The sequence below is a fragment of the Pseudophryne corroboree genome, chromosome 8, assembly GCF_028390025.1.
Source record: "Pseudophryne corroboree isolate aPseCor3 chromosome 8, aPseCor3.hap2, whole genome shotgun sequence".
NCBI lineage: Eukaryota > Metazoa > Chordata > Amphibia > Anura > Myobatrachidae > Pseudophryne > Pseudophryne corroboree.
In genome coordinates this window covers 36,189,210-36,214,512 of record NC_086451.1, presented here as the reverse complement: position 1 = coordinate 36,214,512, position 25,303 = coordinate 36,189,210, and the positions used below count along the sequence as shown (strand labels likewise).

Here is a 25,303-nt window from a genome sequence, read left to right as displayed (position 1 = left end):
GAAAAGATAGAAAGTGTTTTAAAATATGTGACTCCTCGCACACAGGGCGTCCGCAAACTGTAAGTTCTGTATGCCTTTATAATATGCAAATGTTCATATATTTTACTGTATTTTTTAATAAACGTTATATAATTCCCAGCAGTGATTCATGTCTTGTTCTTTATTCCTTATTTTCAATATAACCAATAAAGGTCATGTATGACCAGATATATACTAATATTCAATCTATATGTAAGAGAATCACTATAGGAGTCTCTAACAAATCAGTGTGCTCACAGAAATCCCTAAGAGATCAATCTCTTTGGTTGTGCCGCAAAAGAGTCCAATTAGACACAATAACAAAGAGATTGTTCTCTTAGGGATTTCTGTGAGCACACTGATTTGTTAGAGACTCCTATAGTGATTCTCTTACATATAGATTGAATATTAGTATATATCTGGTCATACATGACCTTTATTGGTTATATTGAAAATAAGGAATAAAGAACAAGACATGAATTGCTGGTAACTATATAATATTTAATAAATATAAAACAAGACATGAATCACTGCTGGGAATTATATAACGTTTATTAAAAAATACAGTAAAATATATGAACCTTTGCATATTATAAAGGCATACAGAACTTAGTTTGCGGACGCCCTGTGTGCGAGGAGTCACATATTTTAAAACACTTTTTCTATTTTTTCACCTCTATATTTTACCCTATATTTCGCAATGTTTTTTATTAATACAAATTAAAAGTTAAATTTTATATTAGCAATGTGCACCACTATAAGGCAATCTTGTTTTCTCTACCTGTACCTGGCCAGACGGGCTTTGACGGCGTAGCTCTTGAAGCATTACTCCAGAGGCCCAAAGGATTTTTTGAGGCATTTATTCAGACTTTGCTGAAGGCCCGCAAACCGGCCTCTGCCCGGATTTATTATAGGGCTTGGCATTCTTACTTCACCTGGTGTGCTGACAAGAATGATGACGCTTATAGATTAAAAACTTCCAGAATTCTGGCCTTTCTGCAAAGAGGCTTAGACTTAGGTCTTCGCCTGGCCTCCCTCAAGGTGCACATATCTGCCTTGTCTGTATGGTTTCAGCGCAAGATTGCCTCTATACTTGATGTTCATACGTTTGCTCATGGTGCTCTACGTATTCGGCCTCCCTATGTCCCCCCAGTGGCTCCATGGGACCAGTCTATTGTATTGAAAGCCCTTCAAGAGTCTCCATTCGAACCTCTTGAGTTGGTGGACCTCGGATGGCTCACTGCCAAGGTCCTGTTCTTGCTGGCTATTGCCTCTGCAAGACGGGTGTCGGACTTAGGCGCTTTGTCCTGTCGTCCACCCTTTCTGATATTTCACTGTGACAGGGCGGTTCTACGAACTCGACATGGTTATTTGCAGTGGTGTCGTCATTTCACCTTAACCAAGAGATTGTGGTTCCAGCCTTTATCTCTTCGGAATTGTCAGCCAAGTAACGTTCTTTGGACGTGGTAAGGGCTCTGTGTCTATGTGGACAGGACTGCTTCCATTAGGCGGTCGGATACCCTCCTTGTCCAGTTTGGTTTCCACATACGTGGCTGGCCTGCGAACATGCAAACCTTGGCCAGATGGATTAGAATGGTGATTGCACAAGCCTATGAGCAGGCTGGACGCCCAGCTCCTGCTGCAATTAAGGCCCATTCTACCTGATCTGTTGGACCTTCTTGGGCGGCCCGCCGTGGCTCTTCCGCAGAACAATTGTGCAAGGCGGCTACGTGGTCTTCAGTGAACACGTTTCTTAGGTTCTATGCCTTTGATACCTTCGCCTGCCGGGATGCTTCCTTTGGACACCGGATTCTCACATCTGCTAAGGCGCGTCCCCTCCCTTGAGGAACTGCTTTAGGACATCCCCGATGTTTCCCTGTGGAAACCTGTGTAACCTGCTGCAGAAAAGGAGTGTTATGGTAGACTTACCATGGTTAACGCTCTTTCTGCGAAGTACACAGGGTTCCACCGGGTGCCCACTCTCACGCGCCTTGCTTCTGTGGGTTTGTATGGAATTAGCCGCTGGTACCTTCTCCTTTCTTGAGATTGTGTTCTTATGTGATTAACATCTGACTTCTCTTTCACCTGCTTCTGCATTGGACTGGTTATCAAAACTGAGCTCTCAGTGCCTGGAGGCGGGGTTATAGAGGAGGCCCCTATGCATACTGGGACAGCTAAAGCTTTACATGTTGGTGCGCTGGATCCAGACCCACTCTACACCCTGATGTTTCCCTGTGGAACCCTGTGTACTTTGCAGAAAGTGTTAACGATGGTAAGTCTACCATAATGGGCCCTACACACAGGCTGACTGGCCGCCGAGGTGCCCGACGGTGATGAACGAACGCGGGACCGCGCATGGTTCATCGTTGGTGCCTAAGCACTGAACGATAGGAACGGTATCTCGTTCATTAATGAAAGAGATTGTTTATATCTTTCATTGTTATCGGTACATGTGTAGGGCCTATAACGCTCCTTTTCATTAGGGATCTCCTCAAGAGTGTGACACATGAGCTATGATGCTATCAATTAATTCATAATGCTTTTGTGATTCAATATATTATAATGGCTGATCATTCATTTTAGCAATAGTTTAACGGTTACTATTTTATTATAAAATAGTTAATTTATTATTGTTACTAGAGAAATATTTATCTTTTCACACGTACAGCCTGAGATATTAGATCTTGTTTCCTGGTGGGACTAGGCTCCGTTAAGGGGGGTACACACGGAGAGATCCGCGCTTAACCTTCTAAGCAGTCTCAGTAGATTGCTTAGAAATGAAGCACAGATCTCTCCATGTGTAAGCCCATAGCACTGCGTGGCCCGTAGCGTTAGCTATCGCCGGTTCTAGATTGTGCCTAGTCAGGTCGCTCACATCACCGCTGTGTGAAGTGAGTTACCGCCTCCCCGCACACACATTGCGCTGAGTGGGGGAGAGATGTGTGCTGAGCGGTCTGTGCTAGATCACTCAGCACACATCTCAGAATGTGTACCCCCCCCTTTACTCTCTGCAACGTCTAACATATGTAGTCCCCTTCAACGTTGCTGGTGTCATAAGAAATGGTGTTTGCACTTTTATGCCTTGTTTGAAACTAATACGAGGCTGTTGCTGGTTGATTTAATAGCTTTATACATGATTAAGTGACTCAATGTCTGTGTCCGCAGCTGAAGAAGATGAAGGACATGGAGCACGAGAAGGACCTTCTCCTCCAGGGACTGGAAATGGTGGAGAAAGCTCGAGACTGGTACCTCCAGCAGATCCACGCCGTGCAGGAGCAGCAGAGGAACCTGGGGAAGACGGTAGGCCTCACGGGGGTGGCAGGCCTCCCCGAGTCAGTAGTCATTAATATGTGGGGAGATCCACCGTTACGTCAGCGGTTCCTGGGTGCTACCTGTCAATTTGCTGGAAGCCAGTGACCTCTCTGAGGCGCTGCCTAATATACATGAGGCGTTGGTTCCTAATGAATATAGGCTACACTCTCATGAATTAGAACTCAGATAATGTTGAAATGTGGTATTTTGTTGTTCTGATTCTTTTGTAGACTGTCTGATGTTAAACATCCACAATTAGGGTGTAGAAGATAGCTTCTTCCTCCTATTGCCTTCCAGTAGAATGTGTATGTAATATATATATGACATGACGTTTCGGTGTACAACCTACAGCCCGGCTGTAGTTATATATATTACTATATGGAAAGTTTCTCCGTGCATGGAGATTTGTTAAACAGCAAAATGGCTGAACTGCCCTCAGATTATTCATTCGGGAGAACAACCACCGAGGTGATATTTTTAATAAACCTATAAATTAATTCGATGAGATAAAGTACCAGCCAATCAGCTCCTGTAATTTTTTACAGGCTGTGCTTGAAAAATGACAGGCGCTGACTGGTTGGTACTTTATCTCTTTCCACTTGGTCTCCAAGGCTTGATACATCTCCCACTTGGAGAGAAATAAATTGGACAGTCTGCTTTTAATGCCGCATACACACGGTGCAATGGCCGATATTGACTATATTGTGTCTGGAGGCGTTTATATACCTCCGATATAGTTAATATCAACCCTGCCTGCACACACTATTTTTTCCTTGCGATGCCGATCCCGCGGGACCACGCATCAGCATCGCAAGGTGTTTACACACGCTGCAATATGCACTGTGTTCTCTACCGATATGGACTGTGTAGTCCATATCGGTAGAAATATGGCAGCGTGTGTAGGCCCCTTAACTCATTTCAGATACGGTGCTAGATAAGTAAGAGAAGCTGTGTGAGGGAAAACGTTTCTCTCTGTCACACTGGAACGCGTCTGCGCTGCGAGATGGCTTTATGGTATGGTCACTGACTCTCTGATTTCATCCAGGACTACTTCTGTGACGGGCAGTACGGATCTCTGAGCCAGCTGCTCCCCAAACTACAGGAAGTGAATCGTTGTCTGAGCGACCTGCTATCGCCATGCAAGGTGAGACCCTCCCTCTCCTCATTCAGGTTCTGGAGCCCCCTCTGACATTGTCTAACTAGTCACATCATTACCATTGCCCTCTTCACTCAGTATTGCCCGTTTCCTTAGTCCATGTTGATCCCTATCATTCCCACAAGGGAACTGTACAAGTCCTTGCTTGTGCTGAGCGCCTGGAAGCCTAACCGAGGGGCACAGACAGGGTGGTATCTTCTTCTTAATCCTGGGTAGTACATGTCTTCTAGCCGTTATGTGTAACCTTACCTTGTATATATCATTCCTCCCATTTGTTTTACCCCAGGCCCAAACACCGCGTGGCTCTCCAGATGTTGTGACACTACCGGCGGGATGTAATGCCGGCCGAATGCAGACTTTTTTTTTTAAAGAGGCAATCCTTTGCAAGGCATGGTTTTGCCTTGTCAGTGAATGCCCCTTTAAAAAAAACGGCCGTCATCCCACACGGCTGCCGGACTCCGGCGGCAGCATATCCCGCCATACATGTCCCAGCATGCTTTGCCTGATAACTGATATCTGGCAGGGTGTCCTGGGAATTGTAGTTCCGCAGTAGATATATTGTCCAGGCCTGTCTTACAGTGGGAGTTGGGTCATGTTCCGGGTTCTAAATTTGAACACTGCAATAGAGCATGGTGGTGTGACACTGGTACAGCATGTACTTATAAATGGCAACTCGATTGTCGCAGTGTGCGCAGTTTGCCCTTCATCACACTAACATTGAATTAAAAAAGAAACGGGGGGGGTTTGATGACGGCAGAGTCTGGTGAGCCGACATTGCTTCAAGGGTTGCTGGGTCTCGCCATTAAATACGCGATTTGTGCATCAGCTTACACTTTTATCTTGTGTTCTAAATTGCTAAGGATTGGTTCTCCGTTTTATTGTTGACTGCTCTGTAGCAATTTATGCGTGCGTGGTGAGTAGTGATCTCACTCCCCAAATTACGTGTGTTTGGAGAGTAGGGATGTGGCTCCTCTATAATATAGCTTCTGTCTGGAGAGTAGTGATGTCATTTGTCACCTGACTCCGTGTGTCATTTTAGTCTTTGGCCTGTGTGTCTACCAGCATAGGTAAAACACCACCTGGATAATGGGGACCACCTGGTAATAGAAATTTCCTCTATTTTCAAATTGAAAACCTTTTTTTTTTTTTTTTTTTTAATTAGAATTTTTTTTTCTTTTTCATCCACTAGGGGTCACTGGAGTACTCTTGGGATATGGACGGGCTTCCGTAGGAACACAGCACTGAATATTTAAATTTAGTAACACTCCACCCCTCCATATCCCTGAGCACTTACCCAGTGTTTTTTCTGTGCTGAACGTGGCAACACATGCTTAGCTGAAGTCACGGTTTTGTTGAAGAAACTTTTATTTATTTTTATTTTTATTTTTTCTACTGTTTGACCACATCCCTGTCCCCCTTCCAAAAGGCAGGGTCAGGGATAGTGCAGCTGCTGATTGCAGCACGGGCGTGTCGGGCCTCTCTGAAAGAGCTCCCTCACAGCCCTCACATCCTCCTGCACTGGCTGGCCGGCGCTTACTGAAAAGCCCCGTCGGAGCCTCCGCACGTCTGCAGGAGTGAGGTATGTGAAACGGGGCGGTCAGCTCCCGCTGCCGCCCCGACGTGTGGAGACATAGTGCTGGGTGACGGCAAGGAGCGGCTCTCCCCTCTCAGCCTCCGGCATCTTCCCGCTCAGGCGCCCGCCCATTCCACCCCGCTCAGGCGGCCGCACGTTCGTCCACAGACCTCCGTGCAGGCACCGCGGCTCTCTCCACTCAGGCGCCCGCACGTTCGTCACAGACCTCCGTGCAGGCGCAGCGGCTCTCCCCTCTCAGGCGCCCGCACGTTCGGCCACAGACCTCCGTGCAGGCGCAGCGGCTCTATCCACTCAGGCGCCCACACGTTCGGCCACAGACCTCCGTGCAGGCGCCGCGGCTCTCCCCGCTCAGGTACCCGCCCGTTAGGCCACAGCCTCCGGCCAGGCACCTCGGAACAGCAGCGCTACCTTGGTAGCTGACACGCTATATATAGGAGCCCACCGCTGGGACACACGTAGCGCTCTACGATACCCGCTGGGGGCCCACACGCTGCGCTGCCGCTGTAATAAGATAAACAGCCATTACAGGGGGGACATATCAGTGAAATACTGCAGCAGCAGAGGGATTGTTACAGTATAATCAGTGAATGCACTGTGATTATGTGTATAAGTATAGCAGGGCAGCCATTTTTAACAGCTTCCTGTGTCTTCCTCTGTGATTCCAGAACGTTCCTGTCCTACATCTCTTCTCCACCGGAGGCGCAGGGGTGTTCGTGGGAATTTGGGATCAAATTTCATAGTACTGGCCACGTGTATTGCACTGGGCCAGATATATATACAGAGCCACCTTATTGCTATTTTACTGAGTCGTGCAGGTGTCTGTGTTTTGTGTATTGTATTGTCTGTCGCCATAATGAGTAAGGCACCAGCAAAAACTAAAAAGCATATTTGCAAAGTATGTGGCAGTGTGTTACCGGTTGGATCTACCACATGTAACGTATGTTTTGTGGATTCCGTTCAGAATACCATTTCTGCTCCGGTTTTGCAACCAATTTCATCACCGGACCCTCCGTGGGGTATGTTAGTAAATGTACTGGAGAAATTTCAGACTGAAATGACCGCTGCTCGTCTGGAGCGAGAAACGCTAAGATCTGAGTCTAGGGTGAGACCGCCAGAACTACCGGAGGCGTCTCAGCCTTGCGTAGGGTCCAAATCCATTTTGGGCAAACGGGATAATTTTCATATGTCTTATGATTTTCCAGTGTCTGCTATGTTGCAGTCTGACGATTCCATCCCAGACCTCACGGAACACGATGAGGGGGAGGAGGGCGAAGTGGAGTCAGACGGCGAGGATGTTAACAGTTCCGGCATTGATGATCTCATCAGAGCGGTACGGCAGTCGCTAAGGTTTCCTGAAGCTGAGCAGCCTCTCACCAATGATCAGGTCATATTTACTAAACGACGGAAGACGCCAGTAAGTTTTCCTGTGTCGGATTCTCTAAATCAGATGTTAGTAGAATCCAGACAGAATCCAGATAAACGGTTTTCTATACCTCGCAGATTTAAGTCTAGTTATCCGTTTCCAGAATCGGTAACGGGTACATGGGAGAATCCACCAATAGTTGATTCTTCAGTGTCAAAGCTTACCAAGAAATTAACCATACCAGTGCCATCAGCTACTACGCTTAAAGATCCGTCAGATCGTAAGATAGAAACTATGCTTAAATCCATGTATGTAGCAGCAGGTGTGATGCTAAGACCTGGATTGGTTGGCATTTGGGTCACTAAGGCGCTCATAATATGGCTTACAGAACTCAAATCGGCTTTACATGACGAAAACCTGATAATTCAGGTGAATCAAATGATTGAGGCTGTAGAGTATCTCTGTACAGCGTCTACTGACGTCTGTCAGCTCACTTCTCGTATTTCATCTTCGCTAGTTACGGCACGAAGAGCACTCTACCTGCGTACTTATCAAGCGGAGGCAGAGGTCAAACGAAGTATAGAGGCGTTGCCTTACGATGGCAAGAAGTTGTTTGGTCCAGAATTGGACGCATGGATTAAGGAGGCTACGGGAGGTAAGTCTGTGTTCTTACCATTGCCTCCACCTGCGCCAAGAAGAAGGTACGCTGGACCTTCGTTCAAATCCTTTAGACCTCAGCCCTTTCGAGGACGTGGCAGAGGATCAGCCACGCCTGCTAGACGTGGTCGAGGACGTGGTTTCCATCAAACCAACACAACTCGCCAAGACGCTAAGGTTACCGACAAGCCAGTGGCATGACGGGTTACCAGCCCATCTCGGTTCTCCAATTGTGGGAGCACGCCTTCAGACGTTCCATGGGGCGTGGTTCCACACATCCGCGGAGGGCTGGATTCGCAATTTAGTGTTAAAAGGTTACAAAATAGAGTTCGACTGTCTGCCGCCTCTGCGGTTTTTCAAGACAGGATTGCCTCTGTCGGACGACAAGAGGAGAGTTTTGCAAATTGCCATTCAGTCCTTACTGGATTCGGCAGTGTTGATTCCGGTCCCTGTACACCAACAGGGTCAGGGTTATTATTCAAGCCTGTTTGTGGTCCCGAAGCCGGATGGCTCAGTCAGACCAATATTGAACTTAAAGGGCCTCAATCAGTACGTAACTTACTACAGATTCAAAATGGAGTCTCTACGGTCGGTGATTGCGGGGTTAGAGACCAAGGAATTTATGATTGCGCTAGACCTCAAGGATGCGTACTTACACATTCCAATTTGGCAGCCTCATCAGAAATTCTTACGATTTGCAATACGCCAGAACCATTACCAGTTTCAGGCTCTGCCGTTTGGCCTGTCATCAGCGCCTCGGGTATTCACCAAAGTAATGTCTGTGATGATAGCTCACCTCAGATCCCTGGGAGTGACGATAGTTCCGTATTTAGACGATCTGCTCATCAAAGCTCCGTCTCAACAGATACTTACCCAACATGCGCTGCTAACTTACAATGTATTGGTTCACCACGGTTGGATTGTCAATTTCAAGAAATCACATCTGATTCCGTCTCAACGCCTTCAGTTCCTAGGTATGATTCTCGATACGGTCAATCAAAGGATTTACCTACCACAACAGAAAGTACAAATGCTACGCCATCTAGTACAATTAGTACTCAAACCACGCACAGTGTCGGTACACTTGTGCATTCGCCTGTTAGGCACAATGGTGGCAGCTTTCGAGGCGCTTCAGTTCGGGAGATTTCACTCTCGTCCATTTCAGCTGAACGTGCTTGCCCAGTGGTCGGGCTCGCATCTGCAGATTCACCACAGAGTGAGGTTGTCACCAATAGCAAGAGTTTCTCTGCTATGGTGGCTCAAGGAACACAATTTAACCGCAGGAAGACGGTTCGGAGTTTGCAATTGGATAATTCTAACTACGGACGCCAGTCTCAGAGGTTGGGGAGCGGTAATTCAAAATTGTCAGCTCCAGGGTCTCTGGGCGGATCACGAAAAATTGCTGTCAATAAATGTTCTAGAACTCCGCGCGATTTTCAATGCACTACGACAAGCGGTGCACATGGTTCGCTCTCAGCCTGTCCAAGTGCAGTCGGACAATGCGACAGCGGTCGCATACATCAACAAACAAGGAGGAACGAGAAGCCGCATGGCAATGCGGGAAGTAGCTCGAATCCTCAATTGGGCAGAATACCACCAGGTGATATTGTCGGCCGTGTTCATTCCGGGAGTGGACAACTGGGAAGCGGATTATCTCAGTCGTCGGGATCTTCACCCAGGCGAATGGTCATTAAATCCAGAAGTGTTTCACATGTTGGTTCAGCGATGGGGTTATCCTCAGGTGGACCTGATGGCATCTCGACACAATCATCAAACGCCCCAGTATGTGTCCAGAACAAGAGATCCAAAGGCAGTCGCGGTGGATGCTCTCACTGTCGCGTGGCCGTACAGTCTGGTGTATCTGTTTCCACCGTTTCCGCTGCTCCCTCTGGTGCTAAAACGGATCAAAGGAGAGTCGCTCACAGTCATACTAGTGGCGCCTCATTGGCCTCGGAGAGCTTGGTTCTCGGATCTTCGAGGATTACTCGCAGACGATCCGTGGCCGCTCCCGATACGTCCAGACCTGTTACAACAGGGTCCTTTTCTTTACCCCGATTTAGCGCGGCTGCGTTTGACGGGGTGGCTGTTGAGACCGCCCTCTTAAAAAGAGAGGGCATTCCAGATTCAGTTATACCAACCATGTTACGAGCTAGGAAGCCGGTTACGGCAGCTCATTATTACAGAATATGGCGTGCCTATATAGGTTGGTGTGAAGCTCGGAAATTTCCGACATCAGCTTTCAAGTTATGCCGCCTTTTGTTGTTTCTACAATCAGGCTTAGATGGAGGTTTGCGTTTATCTACACTAAAGGTGCAGGTATCTGCTTTGTCAATTTACTTTCAAAGACGATTGGCTCTATTGCCGTCTATACGCACCTTTCTCCAAGGTGTAATCAGGGTACAGCCTCCTTTCATTCCACCTACAGCGCCATGGGACTTGAATCTGGTTTTGGAGTTCTTACAGTCTTCATATTTTGAACCCTTACAACAAGTGGATATAAAGTTTCTCACTTGGAAAACAATTTTTCTCTTAGCCTTAGCTTCGGCAAGGCGTGTTTCGGATTTGGGTGCCTTGTCATGCAAGCCACCGTATTTGGTGTTTCATGATGACAGAGCGGAACTTCGGACGAATCCCGCCTTCTTACCAAAGGTAGTGTCATCTTTTCACATCAATCAACCAATAGTAGTTCCTGTGTTGACAGCACAGTCTGGAACTCTGGATGTGGTTCGTGCGTTACGCGTTTATGTAACCCGAACGTCTTCAGTTCGTAAGACGGATACGTTATTTGTTCTCTATGATGCTGCCAAGATGGGTTGGCCAGCATTTAAACAAACTTTATCCAGATGGATAAAACTGACCATACGCCAGGCTTACCTTCATGCTAGGTTACAACCGCCTACGTCAGTAACCGCTCATTCCACACGTTCTGTGGGAACTTCATGGGCAGCTGGTCGTGGGGCTTCTGCGACGCAGCTTTGCCGGGCGGCTACATGGTCTTCAGTGCACACGTTTGTGCGCTTTTACAAGTTTGATACTTTTGCGGCATCAGCATCTAGCTTTGGCCGCCTAGTGTTACAAGTGCCAAACTGCTCTCCCGCCCACGGGGGAAGCTTTGGTACGTCCCAAGAGTACTCCAGTGACCCCTAGTGGATGAAAAAGAAAATAGGATTTTGGTACTTACCAGGTAAATCCTTTTCTTTGAATCCATAGGGGTCACTGGACGCCCACCCAGAGCAGTTTACTTACTTGGGGTTAGTTCTGAGGATCTTATGGTAACACATTTTCACCGACTGGTTCAAGTTACAAGTGCTGGTTAGGGTGTCAACTGTTAGTTGTCAGTAACGTTATGGGTTAACTTCGTTATTGTCAGTTATGTTATATGTAATACTCCATTATTAACCTCTCTTAATTCCTGTTCGGCTCAGTAAAAAACACTGAGTAAGTGCTCAGGGATATGGAGGGGTGGAGTGTTACTAAATTTAAATATTCAGTGCTGTGTTCCTACGGAAGCCCGTCCATATCCCAAGAGTACTCCAGTGACCCCTATGGATTCAAAGAAAAGGATTTACCTGGTAAGTACCAAAATCCTATTTTCCCTGCTACAGTAAAAACAAAAAATACAAAAAAAGGATATTCAAAGCTGTTGAAGTGTTTTGTGGTCTTATAAATGCACAAGGCCAAAGGCTCGGAAAGAAAGGCTTCATAAATAAATAACATAATTTGTCATATCTTGCCTACACGTAATGAGGATCTCCCCATAGAGGAGTCTGATGATTTTCCATACGGAGAGCTTGCAATCCATACTGTTTAATAGCCAGTTGCACCATGACCAGTTCGTATACCAGTGATGGGCAGTAGGTGGCGCTGAGGCCTTATCCGACCCTTCACTCGCAGCCCCCAGCTCCTTCCTGCTTTATTGTCAGACGTCTTCGTTATAGATGGTAACACTTGTTTAAGATGGGTGTGGATCATTGGATCGGCTGTGTCTAGGTCGACAGTGTTTGGGTCGACCACTATAGGTCAGCAGTCACTAGGTCGACAGGGTTTGAAGGCCGACAGGGTTTCTAGGTCGACAGGTCAAAAGGTCGACATGAGTTTTTCATGGGTTTTTCTCTGACGTCCTAGTGGATGCTGGGAACTCCGTAAGGACCATGGGGAATAGACGGGCTCCGCAGGAGACTGGGCACTCTAAGAAAGAATTAGGACTACTGGTGTGCACTGGCTCCTCCCTCTATGCCCCTCCTCCAGACCTCAGTTAGAATCTGTGCCCGGCTCGAGCTGGTTGCACACTAGGGGCTCTCCTAAGCTTCTAGTAAAGAAAGTATTTATTAGGTTTTTTATTTTCAGTGAGATCTGCTGGCAACAGACTCACTGCTACGAGGGACTTAGGGGAGAGAAGCGAAGCTACCTGCTTGCAGCTAGCTTGGGCTTCTAGGCTACTGGACACCATTAGCTCCAGAGGGATCGAACACAGGCCCAGCCTCGGTCGTCCGGTCCCGGAGCCGCGCCGCCGTCCCCCTTGCAGAGCCAGAAGCAAGAAGAACGTCCTGGAAATCGGCGGCTGAAGACTCCGGTCTTCATTAAGGTAGCGCACAGCACTGCAGCTGTGCGCCATTGCTCCCTATGCACACCACATACTCCGGTCACTGATGGGTGCAGGGCGCTGGGGGGGGGCGCCCTGGGCTGCAATTAGAGTACCTTAAAATGGCAAAAAAAACACATAATATAGTCTAATAAACTATATATGTGTAAAAATCCCCTGCCATAATATTAATAAAAGAGCGTGAGAAATCTGCCGTGAAAGGGGCGGGGCTATCTCCCTCAGCACACTGGCGCCATTTTCTCTTCACAGTTCCGCTGGAAGACAGCTCCCCAGGCTCTCCCCTGCAGTTTCCAGGCTCAAAGGGTTAAAAAGAGAGGGGGGGCACTAAAATTAGGCGCAAACTATACATGTTAAGCAGCTATAGGGGAGAAATCACTTTCTGTAATAGTGTAAATCCCTAATTATATAGCGCTGTGGTGTGTGCTGGCATACTCTCTCTCTGTCTCCCCAAAGGACTTTGTGGGGTCCTGTCCTCAGTCAGAGCATTCCCTGTGTGTGTGCGGTGTGTCGGTACGGCTGTGTCGACATGTTTGATGAGGAGGCTTATGTGGAGGCGGAGCAGGTGCCGATAAATGTGATGTCACCCCCTGCGGGGTCGACACCAGAGTGGATGGATATGTGGAAGGTATTAACTGACAGTGTCAACTCCTTACATAAAAGGCTGGATGACGTAACAGCCGTGGGACAGCCGGCTTCTCAGCCCGTGCCTGCCCAGGCGTCTCAAAGATCATCAGGGGCTCACAAACGCCCGCTACCTCAGATGGCAGACACAGATGTCGACACGGAGTCTGACTCCAGTGTCGACGAGGATGAGACATATACACAATCCACAAGGGGCATCCGTTGCATGATTACGGCAATGAAAAATGTGTTACACATTTCTGACATTAACCCAGGTACCACTAAAAAGGGTATTATGTTTGGGGAGAAAAAGCAGCCAGTGTTTTTTCCCCCATCAGATGAGTTGAATGAAGTGTGTGAAGAAGCGTCGGGTTCCCCCGATAAGAAACTGGTAATTTCTAAAAAAATTACTGATGGCGTACCCTTTCCCGCCAGAGGATAGGTCACGTTGGGAGATATCTCCTAGGGTGGATAAGGCGCTCACACGCTTGTCAAAAAAGGTGGCACTGCCGTCTCAGGATACGGCCGCCTTGAAGGAGCCTGCTGATAGAAAGCAGGAGGCTATCCTGAAGTCTGTATATACACACTCAGGTACTATACTAAGACCTGCAATTGCTTCAGCATGGATGTGTAGTGCTGCTGCAGCGTGGTCTGATACCCTGTCAGATAATATTGATACCCTCGACAGGGATACTATTTTGCTAACCATAGAGCATATTAAAGACGTAGTCTTATATATGAGGGATGCACAGAGGGATATTTGCCGGCTGGCATCTAGAATTAATGCAATGTCCATTTCTACCAGGAGGGTATTATGGACCCGGCAGTGGACAGGTGATGCTGATTCTAAAAGGCACATGGAGGTTTTGCCTTATAAGGGTGAGGAATTGTTTGGGGATGGTCTCTCGGACCTCGTATCAACAGCAACAGCTGGGAAATCGATATTTTTACCTCGGGCTCCCTCACAACCTAAGAAAGCACCGTACTATCAGGTACAGTCCTTTCGGCCTCAGGAAGGCAAGCAGATCAAAGGTGCTTCCTTTCTGCCCAGAGGCAGGGGGAGAGGGAAAAGCTGCACCAGACAGCCAGTTCCCAGGAACAAAAATCCTCCCCTGCTTCTACTGAGTCCACCGCATGACGCTGGGGCTCCACAGACAGGTGCGGTGGGGGCGCGTCTCCGGAACTTCAGCGACCAGTGAGTTCGCTCACAGGTGGATTTCTGGGTTCTACAAGTGGTATCGCAGGGATACAAGCTGGAATTCGAGGCGTCTCCCCCTCGCCGTTACCTCAAATCAGCCTTGCCAACTACTCCCCAGGACAGGGAGGTAGTACTGGCGGCAATTCACAAGCTGTACCTCCAGCAGGTGATAATAAAAGTTCCCCTCCTTCAACAGGGACGGGGTTACTATTCCACAATGTTTGTGGTACCGAAACCAGACGGTTCGGTGAGACCCATTCTAAATTTGAAATCCTTGAACACTTATATAAGGAAGTTCGAGTTCAAAATGGAATCGCTCAGGGCGGTTATTGCAAGCCTGGAAGAGGGGGATTACATGGTATCACTGGACATCATGGATGCTTACCTACATGTCCCCATTTACCCACCTTACCAGGAGTACCTCAAGGTTGTGGTACAGAACTGCCATTACCAATTCCAGACGTTGCCGTTTGGTCTGTCCACGGCACCGAGGGTGTGTTCCAAGGTAATGGCTAAAATGATGATATTCCTTCGAAAGAAGGGAGTTATAATTATCCCGTACTTGGACGATCTCCTTATAAAGGCGAGGTCCAAGGAGCAGTTGTTGATCGGAGTAGCACTATCTCAGGAAGTGCTACAACAGCACGGCTGGATTCTGAATATCCCAAAGTCGCAGCTGGTTCCTACGACGCGTCTGCTGATATTGGGCATGTTTCTGGACACAGAACAGAAGAAGGTGTTTCTCCCGGAGGAGAAGGCCAAGGAGTTGTCGTCTCGGGTCAGAGACCTCCTAAAACCAAAACAGGTGTCGGTGCATCATTGCACGCGAGTCCTGGAAAAGGTGGTAGCTTCTTACGAAGCAATTCCCTTCGGCAGGTTCCATGCAAGGAACTTTCAGTGGGACCTGTTAGACAAGTGAGGATCGCATCTTCAGATGCATCAGCTGATCACCCTGTCCCCGGGGCCAGGGTGTCTTTGCTGTGGTGGCTGCAGAGTGCTCATCTTCTCGAGGGCCGCAGATTCGGCATTCAGGACTGGGTCCTAGTGACCGCGGATGCAAGCCTCCGAGGTTGGGGAGCAGTCACTCAGGGAAGAAATTTCCAAGGACAATGGTCGAGTCAGGAGACTTCCCTACATAAATAATTTGGACCTAAGGGCCAGTTACAATGCCCTAAGGCAAGCAGAACCCCTGCTTCAAAACCAGCCGGTGCTGATTCAGTCAGACAACACCACGGCTGTCGCCCATGTAAACCGACAAGGCGGCACAAGAAGCAGGATGGCGTTGGCAGAAGCCACAAGGATTCTCCGATGGGCGGAGTATCACGTGCTAACACTGTCAGCAGTGTTCATTCCGGGTGTGGAAAACTAGGAAGCAGACTTCCTCAGCAGGCACGACCTCCACCCGGGAGAGTGGGGACTTCATCTAGAAGTTTTCACGCAGATTGTGAACCGTTGGGAACGGCCACAGGTGGACATGATGGCGTCCCGCCTCAACAAAAAGCTACAAAAGTATTGCGCCAGGTCAAGAGACCCTCAGGCGATAGCTGTGGACGCACTAGTGACACCGTGGTTGTACCAGTAGGTTTATGTGTTCCCTCCTCTTCCTCTCATACCCAAGGTACTGAGGATAGTAAGTAAGAGAGGAGTAAGAACTATACTCGTAGTTCCGGATTGGCCAGGAAGAACTTGGTACCCAGAACTACAAGAAATGATCTCGGAGGACCCATGGCCTCTGTGTCTCAGACGGACCTGTTACTGCTGGGGCCCTGTCTGTTCCAAGACTTACCGTGGCTGCGTTTGAAAGCTTGGTGGTTGAACGCAGGATCCTAACGGAAAAGGGCGTTCCAGATGAAGTGATTCCTACGCTGTTAAAGGCTAGGAAAGACGCTGCCTGAAGTTCAGACGTTGTTAAGGGAGTGCTGCATATTCAGCCCCTTTTGTGCCTCCAGTGGCACCTTGGGATCTCAACGTAGTGTTGGTTTTCCTAAAATCACATTGTTTTGAGCCACTTCAGAACGTGGAGTTGAAGTATCTCACGTGGAACGTGGTCATAGATATATATATTTGGCCTTGGCTTCGGCTAGGCGTGTGTCAGAATTGGCGGCTTTGTCATGTGAAAGCCCTTATCTGATCTTCCATAGGGACTGGGCAGAATTGAGGACTCGTCCCCAATTTCTCCCTAAGGTGGTATCAGCGTTTCATTTGAACCAACCTATTGTGGTGCCTGCGGCTACTCGGGACTTGGTGGCCTCCAAGTTGCTGGATGTAGTCCGGGCCCTGAAAATTTATGTTTCCAGGACGGCTAGAGTCAAAAATACTGACTCGCTGTTATCCTGCATGCACCCAACAAGCTGGGTGCTCCTGCTTCTAAGCAGACTATTGCTCGCTGGATCTGTGGCGCGATTCAACTTGCACATTCTGCGGCTGGACTGCCGCATCCTAAATCAGTAAAAGCCCATTCCACGAAGAAGGGGGCTCTTCTTGGGCGCCTGCCGAAGGGGTCTCGGCATTACAACTTTGCCGAGCTGCTACCTGGACGGGGTCAAACACGTTTGCAAAATTATACAAGTTTGATACCCTGGCTGAGGAGGACCTTGAGTTCTCTCATTCGGTGCTGCAGAGTCGACCGCACTCTCCCGCCCGTTTGGGAGCTTTGGTATAATCCCCATGGTCCTTACGGAGTTCCCACATCCACTAGGACGTCAGAGAAAATAAGATTTTACTCACCGGTAATTCTATTTCTCGTAGTCCGTAGTGGATGCTGGGAGCCCGTCCCAAGTGCGGACTCTCTGCAATACGTGTTTATAGTTATTGCTTGACTAAAGGGTTTTGTTATGAGCCATCTGTTAAGGAGGCTCATTTGTTGTTCATACTGTTAACTGGGTATAGTTATCACAAGTTGTACGGTGTGATTGGTGTGGCTGGTATGAGTCTTACCCGGGATTCCAAATCCTTTCCTTGTAATGTCAGCTCTTCCGGGCACAGTATCCTAACTGAGGTCTGGAGGAGGGGCATAGAGGGAGGAGCCAGTGCACACCAGATAGTACCTAATCTTTCTTTTAGAGTGCCCAGTCTCCTGCGGAGCCCGTCTATTCCCCATGGTCCTTACGGAGTACCCAGCATCCACTACGGACTACGAGAAATAGAATTACCGGTGAGTAAATTCTTATTTTATGTAGCGCTGTGGTGTGTGCTGGCATACTCTCTCTCTGTCTCCCCAAAGGACTTTGTGGGGTCCTGTCCTCAGTCAGAGCATTCCCTCTGTGTGTGCGGTGTGTCGGTACGGCTGTGTCGACATGTTTGATGAGGAGGCTTATGTGGAGGCGGAGCAGGTGCCGATAAATGTGATGTCACCCCCTGCGGGGTCGACACCTGAGTGGATGGATATGTGGAAGGTTTTACACGACAGTGTCAACTCCTTACATAAAAGGTTCGATGACATAACAGCTGTGGGACAGCCGGCTTCTCAGCCAGTGCCTGCCCAGGCGTCTCAAAGGCCATCAGGGGCTCAAAAACGCCCACTACCTCAGATGGCAGACACAGATGTCGACACGGAGTCTGACTCCAGTGTCGACGAGACTAATGTACATTCCACTAAGGCCATCCGTTGCATGATTACGGCAATGAAAAATGTGTTGCACATTTCTGACATTAACCCTGGTACCACTAAAAAGGGTATTATGTTTGGGGAGAAAAAGGAACCAGTGGTTTTTCCCCCATCAGATGAGTTGAATGAAGTGTGTGAAGAAGCGTGGGCTTCCCCTGATAAGAAACTAGTGATTTCTAAAAAGTTACTGATGGCGTAACCTTTCCCGCCAGAGGACAGGTTACGTTGGGAGACATCCCCGAGGGTGGATAAAGCGCTCACACGCTTGTCAAAGAAGGTGGCACTGCCGTCTCAGGATACGGCCGCCTTAAAGGAGCCTGCGGATAGAAAGCAGGAGGCTATCCTGAAGTCTGTATATACACACTCAGGTACTATACTGAGACCTGCTATTGCTTCAGCATGGATGTGCAGTGCTGCAGCAGCGTGGTCTGATTCCCTGTCTGATAACATTGATTTCCTTGACAGGGACACTATATTGCTAACCATAGAGCATAATAAAGACGTAGTCTTATATATGAGAAACGCACAGAGGGATATTTGCCGGCTGGCATCTAGAATTAATGCAATGTCCATTTCTGCCAGGAGAGTATTATGGACTCGGCAGTGGACAGGTGATGCGGATTCTAAAAGGCACATGGAGGTTTTGCCTTACAAGGGTGAGGAATTGTTTGGGGATGGTCTCTCGGACCTCGTTTCCACAGCAACAGCTGGGAAGTCGACATTTTTACCTCAGGTTCCCTCACAGCCTAAGAAAGCACCGTATTATCAGGTACAGTCCTTTCGGCCCCAGAAAGGCAAGTGGGTTAAAGGCGCGTCCTTTCTGCCCAGAGGCAGGGGTAGAGGGAAAAAGCTGCACCATACAGCCAGTTCCCAAGAACAAAAATCCTCCCCTGCTTCCACTAAATCCACCGCATGACGCTGGGGCTCCACTGGTGGAGCCAGGTGCGGTGGGGGCCCGTCTCCGGAACTTCAGCGACCGGTGGGTTCGCTCACAGGTGGATCCCTGGGTTCTACAAGTGGTATCTCAGGGATACAAGCTGGAATTCGAGACGTCTCCCCCTCGCCGTTACCTCAAATCAGCCTTGCCAGCTACTCCCCAGGACAGGGAGGTAGTGCTGGCGGCAATTCACAAGCTGTACCTCCAGCAGGTGATAATAAAAGTTCCCCTCCTTCAACAGGGACGGGGTTACTATTCCACAATGTTTGTGGTACCGAAACCAGACGGTTCGGGGAGACCCATTCTAAATTTGAAATCCTTGAACACTTATATAAGGAAGTTCAAGTTCAAAATGGAATCGCTCAAGGCGGTTATTGCAAGCCTGGAAGAGGGGGATTACATGGTATCACTGGACATCAAGGATGCTTACCTACATGTCCCCATTTACCCACCTCACCAGGTGTACCTCCGTTTTGTGGTACAGGACTGCCATTACCAATTCCAGACGTTGCCGTTTGGTCTGTCCACGTCACCGAGGGTATTTACCAAAGTAATGGCCGAAATGATGATACTCCTTTGAAAGAAGGGAGTTATAATTAACACGTACTTGGACGATCTCCTTATAAAGGCGAGGTCCAGGGAGCAGTTGTTGGTCGGAGTAGCACTATCTCAGGAAGTGCTACAACAGCACGGCTGGATTCTGAATATTCCAAAGTCGCAGCTGGTTCCTACGACGCGTCTGCTGTTCCTGGGTATGATTCTGGACACAGAACAGAAGAAGGTGTTTCTCCCGGAGGAGAAGGCCAAGGAGTTGTCATCTCTGGTCAGAGACCTCCTGAAACCAAAACAGGTGTCGGTGCATCACTGCACGCGAGTCCTGGGAAAGATGGTAGCTTCTTACGAGGCAATACCATTCGGCAGGTTCCATGCAAGGATCTTTCAGTGGGATCTGTTAGACAAGTGGTCCGGATCGCATCTTCAGATGCATCGGCTGATCACCCTGTCCCCGAGGGCCAGGGTGTCTCTGCTGTGGTGGCTGCAGAGTGCTCATCTTCTCGAGGGCCGCAGATTCGGCATACAGGACTGGGTCCTGGTGACCACGGATGCAAGCCTCCGAGGTTGGGGGTAGTCACTCAGGGAAGAAACTTCCAAGGACAATGGTCGAGTCAGGAGGCTTCCCTACACATAAATATTCTGGAACTAAGGGCCATTTACAATGCCCTAAGTCAGGCAAGACCCCTGCTTCAAAACCAGCCGGTGCTGATTCAGTCAGACAACATCACGGCGGTCGCCCATGTAAACCGACAGGGCGGCACAAGAAGCAGGATGGCGATGGCAAAAGCCACAAGGATTCTCCGATGGGCGGAAATTCACGTGATGGCACTGTCAGCAGTGTTCATTCCGGGAGTGGACAACTGGGAAGCAGACTTCCTCAGCAGGCACGACCTCCACCCGGGAGAGTGGGGACTTCATCCAGAAGTCTTCCAGCTGATTGTAAATCGTTGGGAAAGGCCACAGGTGGACATGATGGCGTCCCGCCTCAACAATAAGCTTAAAAGATATTGCGCCAGGTCAAGGGACCCTCAGGTGATAGCTGTGGATGCTCTAGTGACACCGTGGGTGTACCAGTCGGTTTATGTGTTCCCTCCTCTTCCTCTCATACCAAAGGTGCTGAGGATAATAAGAAAGAGAGGAGTAAGAACTATGCTCATCGTTCCGGATTGGCCAAGAAGGTCTTGGTAACCGGAACTACAAGAAATGATCTCAGATGACCCTTGGCCTCTGCCTCTCAGACAGGACCTGCTACAGCAGGGGCCCTGTCTGTTCCAAGACTTACTGCGGCTGCTTTTGACGGCATGGCGGTTGAACGCCGGATCTTGATGGAAAAGGGCATTCCGGTTGAAGTCATTCCTACGCTGATAAAAGCTAGGAAGGATGTGACGGCAAAACATTATCACCGCATATGGCGAAAATATGTTGCTTGGTGTGAGGCTATGAAGGCCCCCACAGAAGAATTTCAGCTGCGGCGATTTCTGCACTTCCTACAGTCAGGAGTGACTATGGGCCTAAAATTGGGATCCATTAAAGTCCAGATTTTGGCCCTGTCTATTTTCTTTCAAAAAGAACTGGCTTCACTGCCTGAAGTTCAGACGTTTGTTAAGGGAGTGCTGCACATTCAGCCCCCTTTTGTGCCCCCAGTGGCACCTTGGGATCTCAACGTTGTGTTGGATTTCCTAAAATCACATTGGTTTGAGCCACTTCAGACCGTGGAATTAAAATATCTCACGTGGAAAGTGGTCATGCTTTTGGCCTTGGCTTCGGCTAGGCGGGTGTCAGAATTGGCGGCTTTGTCCTGTAAAAGCCCCTATCTGATCTTCCATATGGACAGAGCAGAATTGAGGACTCGTCCCCAATTTCTCCCTAAGGGGGTATCAGCGTTTCATTTGAACCAACCTATTGTGGTGCCTGCGGCTACTCGGGACTTGGAAGCTTCCAAGTTGCTGGACGTAGTCCGGGCCCTGAAAATCTATGTTTCCAGGACGGCTAGAGTCAGAAAGACTGACTCGCTGTTTATCCTGCATGCACCCAACAAGCTGGGTGCTCCTGCTTCTAAGCAGACTATTGCTCGCTGGATCTGCTCCACGATTCAACTTGCACATTCTGCGGCTGGACTGCCGCATCCTAAATCAGTAAAAGCCCATTCCACGAGGAAGGTGGGCTCTTCTTGGGCGGCTGCCCGAGGGGTCTCTGCTTTACAACTTTGCCGAGCTGCTACCTGGTCGGGATCAATGCAAAATTCTACAAGTTTGATACCCTGGCCGAGGAGGTCCTTGAGTTTGCTCATTCGGTGCTGCAGAGTCATCCGCACTCTCCCGCCCGTTTGGGAGCTTTGGTATAATCCCCATGGTCCTTACGGAGTTCCCAGCATCCACTAGGACGTCGGAGAAAATAAGATTTTACTCACCGGTAATTCTATTTCTTGTAGTCCGTAGTGGATGCTGGGCGCCCGTCCCAAGTGCGGATTGTCTGCAATACTTGTATATAGTTATTGCTTAACTAAAGGGTTATTGTTATGAGCCATCTGTTCAGTGAGGCTCAGTTGTTATTTATACTGTTAACTGGGTATAGTTATCACGAGTTGTACGGTGTGATTGGTGTGGCTGGTATGAGTCTTACCCGGGATTCCAAATCCTTTCCTTGTAGTGTCAGCTCTTCCGGGCACAGTTTCCCTAACTGAGGTCTGGAGGAGGGGCATAGAGGGAGGAGCCAGTGCACACCAGTAGTCCTAATTCTTTCTTAGAGTGCCCAGTCTCCTGCGGAGCCAGTCTATTCCCCATGGTCCTTACGGAGTTCCCAGCATCCACTACGGACTACGAGAAATAGAATTACCGGTGAGTAAATTCTTCTTATTATTTTTTTTTGTGTCATTTTCTCTGTACAATGACCAGGAAGCCCAATTAGTGCACTGTGTCCCCTCACATGGCTCGCCATGCTTTGGGCAAGGTGTCTCGCCACGCTACCGCTGCACTTGGCACAGGTTACTATTTCCAATCGTAGTCCACGTGGATCGTTAAGTATGAAAAAGTTCAAAAAAGAAAAAAAAAATGTGAAAAACTCATGTCGACCTAGAACATGTCAACCTAGAAACCCTGTTGACCTTGAAAACATGTCGACCTAGTGACTGTCGACCAATAGTGGTCAATCCAAACATTGTCGACCTAGACACTGTTGATTTTCGTACTGGGTCCCGTTTAAGATGCCTGCAGGTAAGTTATTACAGATAGCTGCCTCCTCCTGTGATTAAACGCATTGATTTATTTTCTACCTAAAGGAAACGTGTGGCCGTTTGAAGGGTAGGGGGTTTGTCAGCACAGTCCCTGAAGTGTATCAGATTGTTTATCACTCATCCCTTCTCTGGATAATCATGAAGTGCTTTTATTTTCTCACTCATTAGACTGGTATGCCCTCCCCTCCTGTGCCCGCCACCCAGCTCCTACCTGGGCAGCAGCAAACTGTAAATATGCTGAAGGAACAGAACCGATTACTGACAAAGGTAAGTTTCATGGACCAGATAGTGTTTCATTTATATCTCTATCTCTCACACACACCAGATGTACTCACTAATGTTCCCTTATTACCATGTCTAGGAAGTTTCGGATAAAAGCGACCGAATCACCCAGCTGGAACAGGAGAAGTCGGCTTTGATTAAACAGCTGTTTGAGGCGCGGGCTCGAAGTAATCCGGAAACCAGCGCAATGGACTCTACATTCATATAGACTGCCTTCTGCATATGTTGCACTGTGATCTCCGCGGAGACAGGACCGGTTGCCGCTGCAGCTGCTGTTTAAATGAATTCTTAGCAGAATCTGCTTTCCTCGGTACACGCACTATTGTGAGAGGACCCGTTCCTGGAATATGGATCATACACAAAAGAGCGCTGAATTTCTTATTTTTTTTTACTGTACTTTTCCTAAATAATCATGTTGGACTGTTTGCTTTCCCGGCCAGGTGGGATGAAATTAAACTCTGATTCCATTATCAACACTCCACGCCCACCGCTAGCATGACACTTCTAACAAAGTCAGACGAGGAATCGTTTCAACGGTTTGCGATGTTTACAGACTTCAGCATTTACATAGAAGTTATTTTAAGTGTTTTTTTTGTTTTTTTGTTTATAGGCCCTCAATCCGAGTTGATCGCTCGCTAGCCACTTTTAGCAGCCGTGCAAACGCATAGTCGCCGCCCACGGGGGAGTGTATTTTCACTTTGCAAGTGTGCGAACACCGAGAGTGCAAAAACATTTTGTTCAGTTTCTGATTAGGTCTGGACTTACTCAGCGCTTGCGATCATTTCAGTCTTTTTTGTGCCAGAATTGACGTCAACATACCCGCCCTGCAAACGCCTGGCCACGTCTGCGTTTTTCCAAACACTCCCAGAAAACGGTCAGTTGCCACCCACAAACGCCCTCTTCCTGTCAATCACCTTGCGAATGGATTCTTCGTTAAAGCCATTGCTCAGCAACGATCCGCTGTGTACCCGTACAACAGGTAGTGCATATGCATGTGCAGTAGCAACCTGATCGCTGCGCTGCAAAAAAAAGTCAGCGAGCGATCAACTCAGAATGATCCCCATAGTCTGAAGTTTGGCCTACTTTTTAGTCTCCATTGTGGATCTTTAAAGTTTTTTGTGCATCCTCCTAGAAAATGTATGTGCAGTAACGTGATTCTCCCACAAGATGGCAGTGGAGCAACGCAACGGCACAATATAGAACAATTTGCTCTGCTTCCACAGCCGTCAGTCTTATTTGATCAGTCCCTATTTTGTTCTCTGTTCATGGACGGAATACAAGGAACCCAGGACTTTTTTCTTTTTACCTTATTCATTGTCTGAAAGTCCCTATAGCATTGTGTGGGGACCCAATCACCTTATGTTAATCATTCTGCTGTGCTTTTCGTGTTTCCCTTTATAATGAGTGTTCTCACAATGCTGCAGAGGACGTATGATGGTATGCACAAGCCTTTTCCTTAAAGCTACAAGATTTTTATGTACATATCAGAATATTTAGGCCCCATGACTGTCTAAGCGACGTGATTGTATGACACTAATGGTACGTATAGGTTTAATGCTTGTATTTTATTTTTATTCTCTATTTCTGTCTCCCAAAAGATCACTCGCCAATTGTCCTGGTTTCTGCCACCTTCCGCCCGGTAGTGGTTAGCCTACATCAGGCATTCCCAACCGCGGTCCTCAAGGCACACCAACAGTGCAGGTTTTAGTGATATCCAGGCTTCAGCACAGATGGTTAAATCAAAATAACTGAGGTACTAATTAAGTCACCTGTGTTCAAGCATAGATATCACTAAAACCTGCACTGTTATAGGCCCTACACATTGGGCGATATCTAACGAGATACCGTTCATATCTTTGAGTGTGGAGGCATTAGCGATGAACGATGCACGGCCTCACGCTCGTTCATCGCTTGTGTCCCGTTGGCTGTGCATGCAGGCCAATATGGACGATGTCGTCCATATTTGCCTGCACTTCTATGGAGCCGTGTGACGGGGGGAGTGAAGAAACTTCACTCCCCCTGTCACTGCCCCCCTGCCGCTGGGTCGGCCCTATCCGCCGCCGGGCAGCTCGGCGGCGGATCGACATATGTATGGCCCTTTAGTGTGCCTTGAGGACCGAGTTTGGGAAACACTGGCCGACATGCTGTTAGTTTAACCCATTTAAGTG

The 25,303-nt window shown here is 48.3% G+C and overlaps 1 protein-coding gene across 1 annotated transcript in view; it reads left to right on the top strand.

Annotated features, from left to right (window-relative positions):
• SAPCD2 (suppressor APC domain containing 2) overlaps positions 1 to 23,343 on the top strand; it is a 49,215-nt gene extending 25,872 nt beyond the window's left edge. The window contains exons 3-6 of the mRNA XM_063938484.1: positions 3,184 to 3,318; positions 4,376 to 4,474; positions 23,022 to 23,120; positions 23,215 to 23,343. Coding sequence (XP_063794554.1) covers positions 3,184 to 3,318; positions 4,376 to 4,474; positions 23,022 to 23,120; positions 23,215 to 23,343 — 462 coding nt within the window. The remainder of the gene's footprint in view (positions 1 to 3,183; positions 3,319 to 4,375; positions 4,475 to 23,021; positions 23,121 to 23,214) is intronic.
• Positions 23,344 to 25,303: the final 1,960 nt, after the last annotated feature.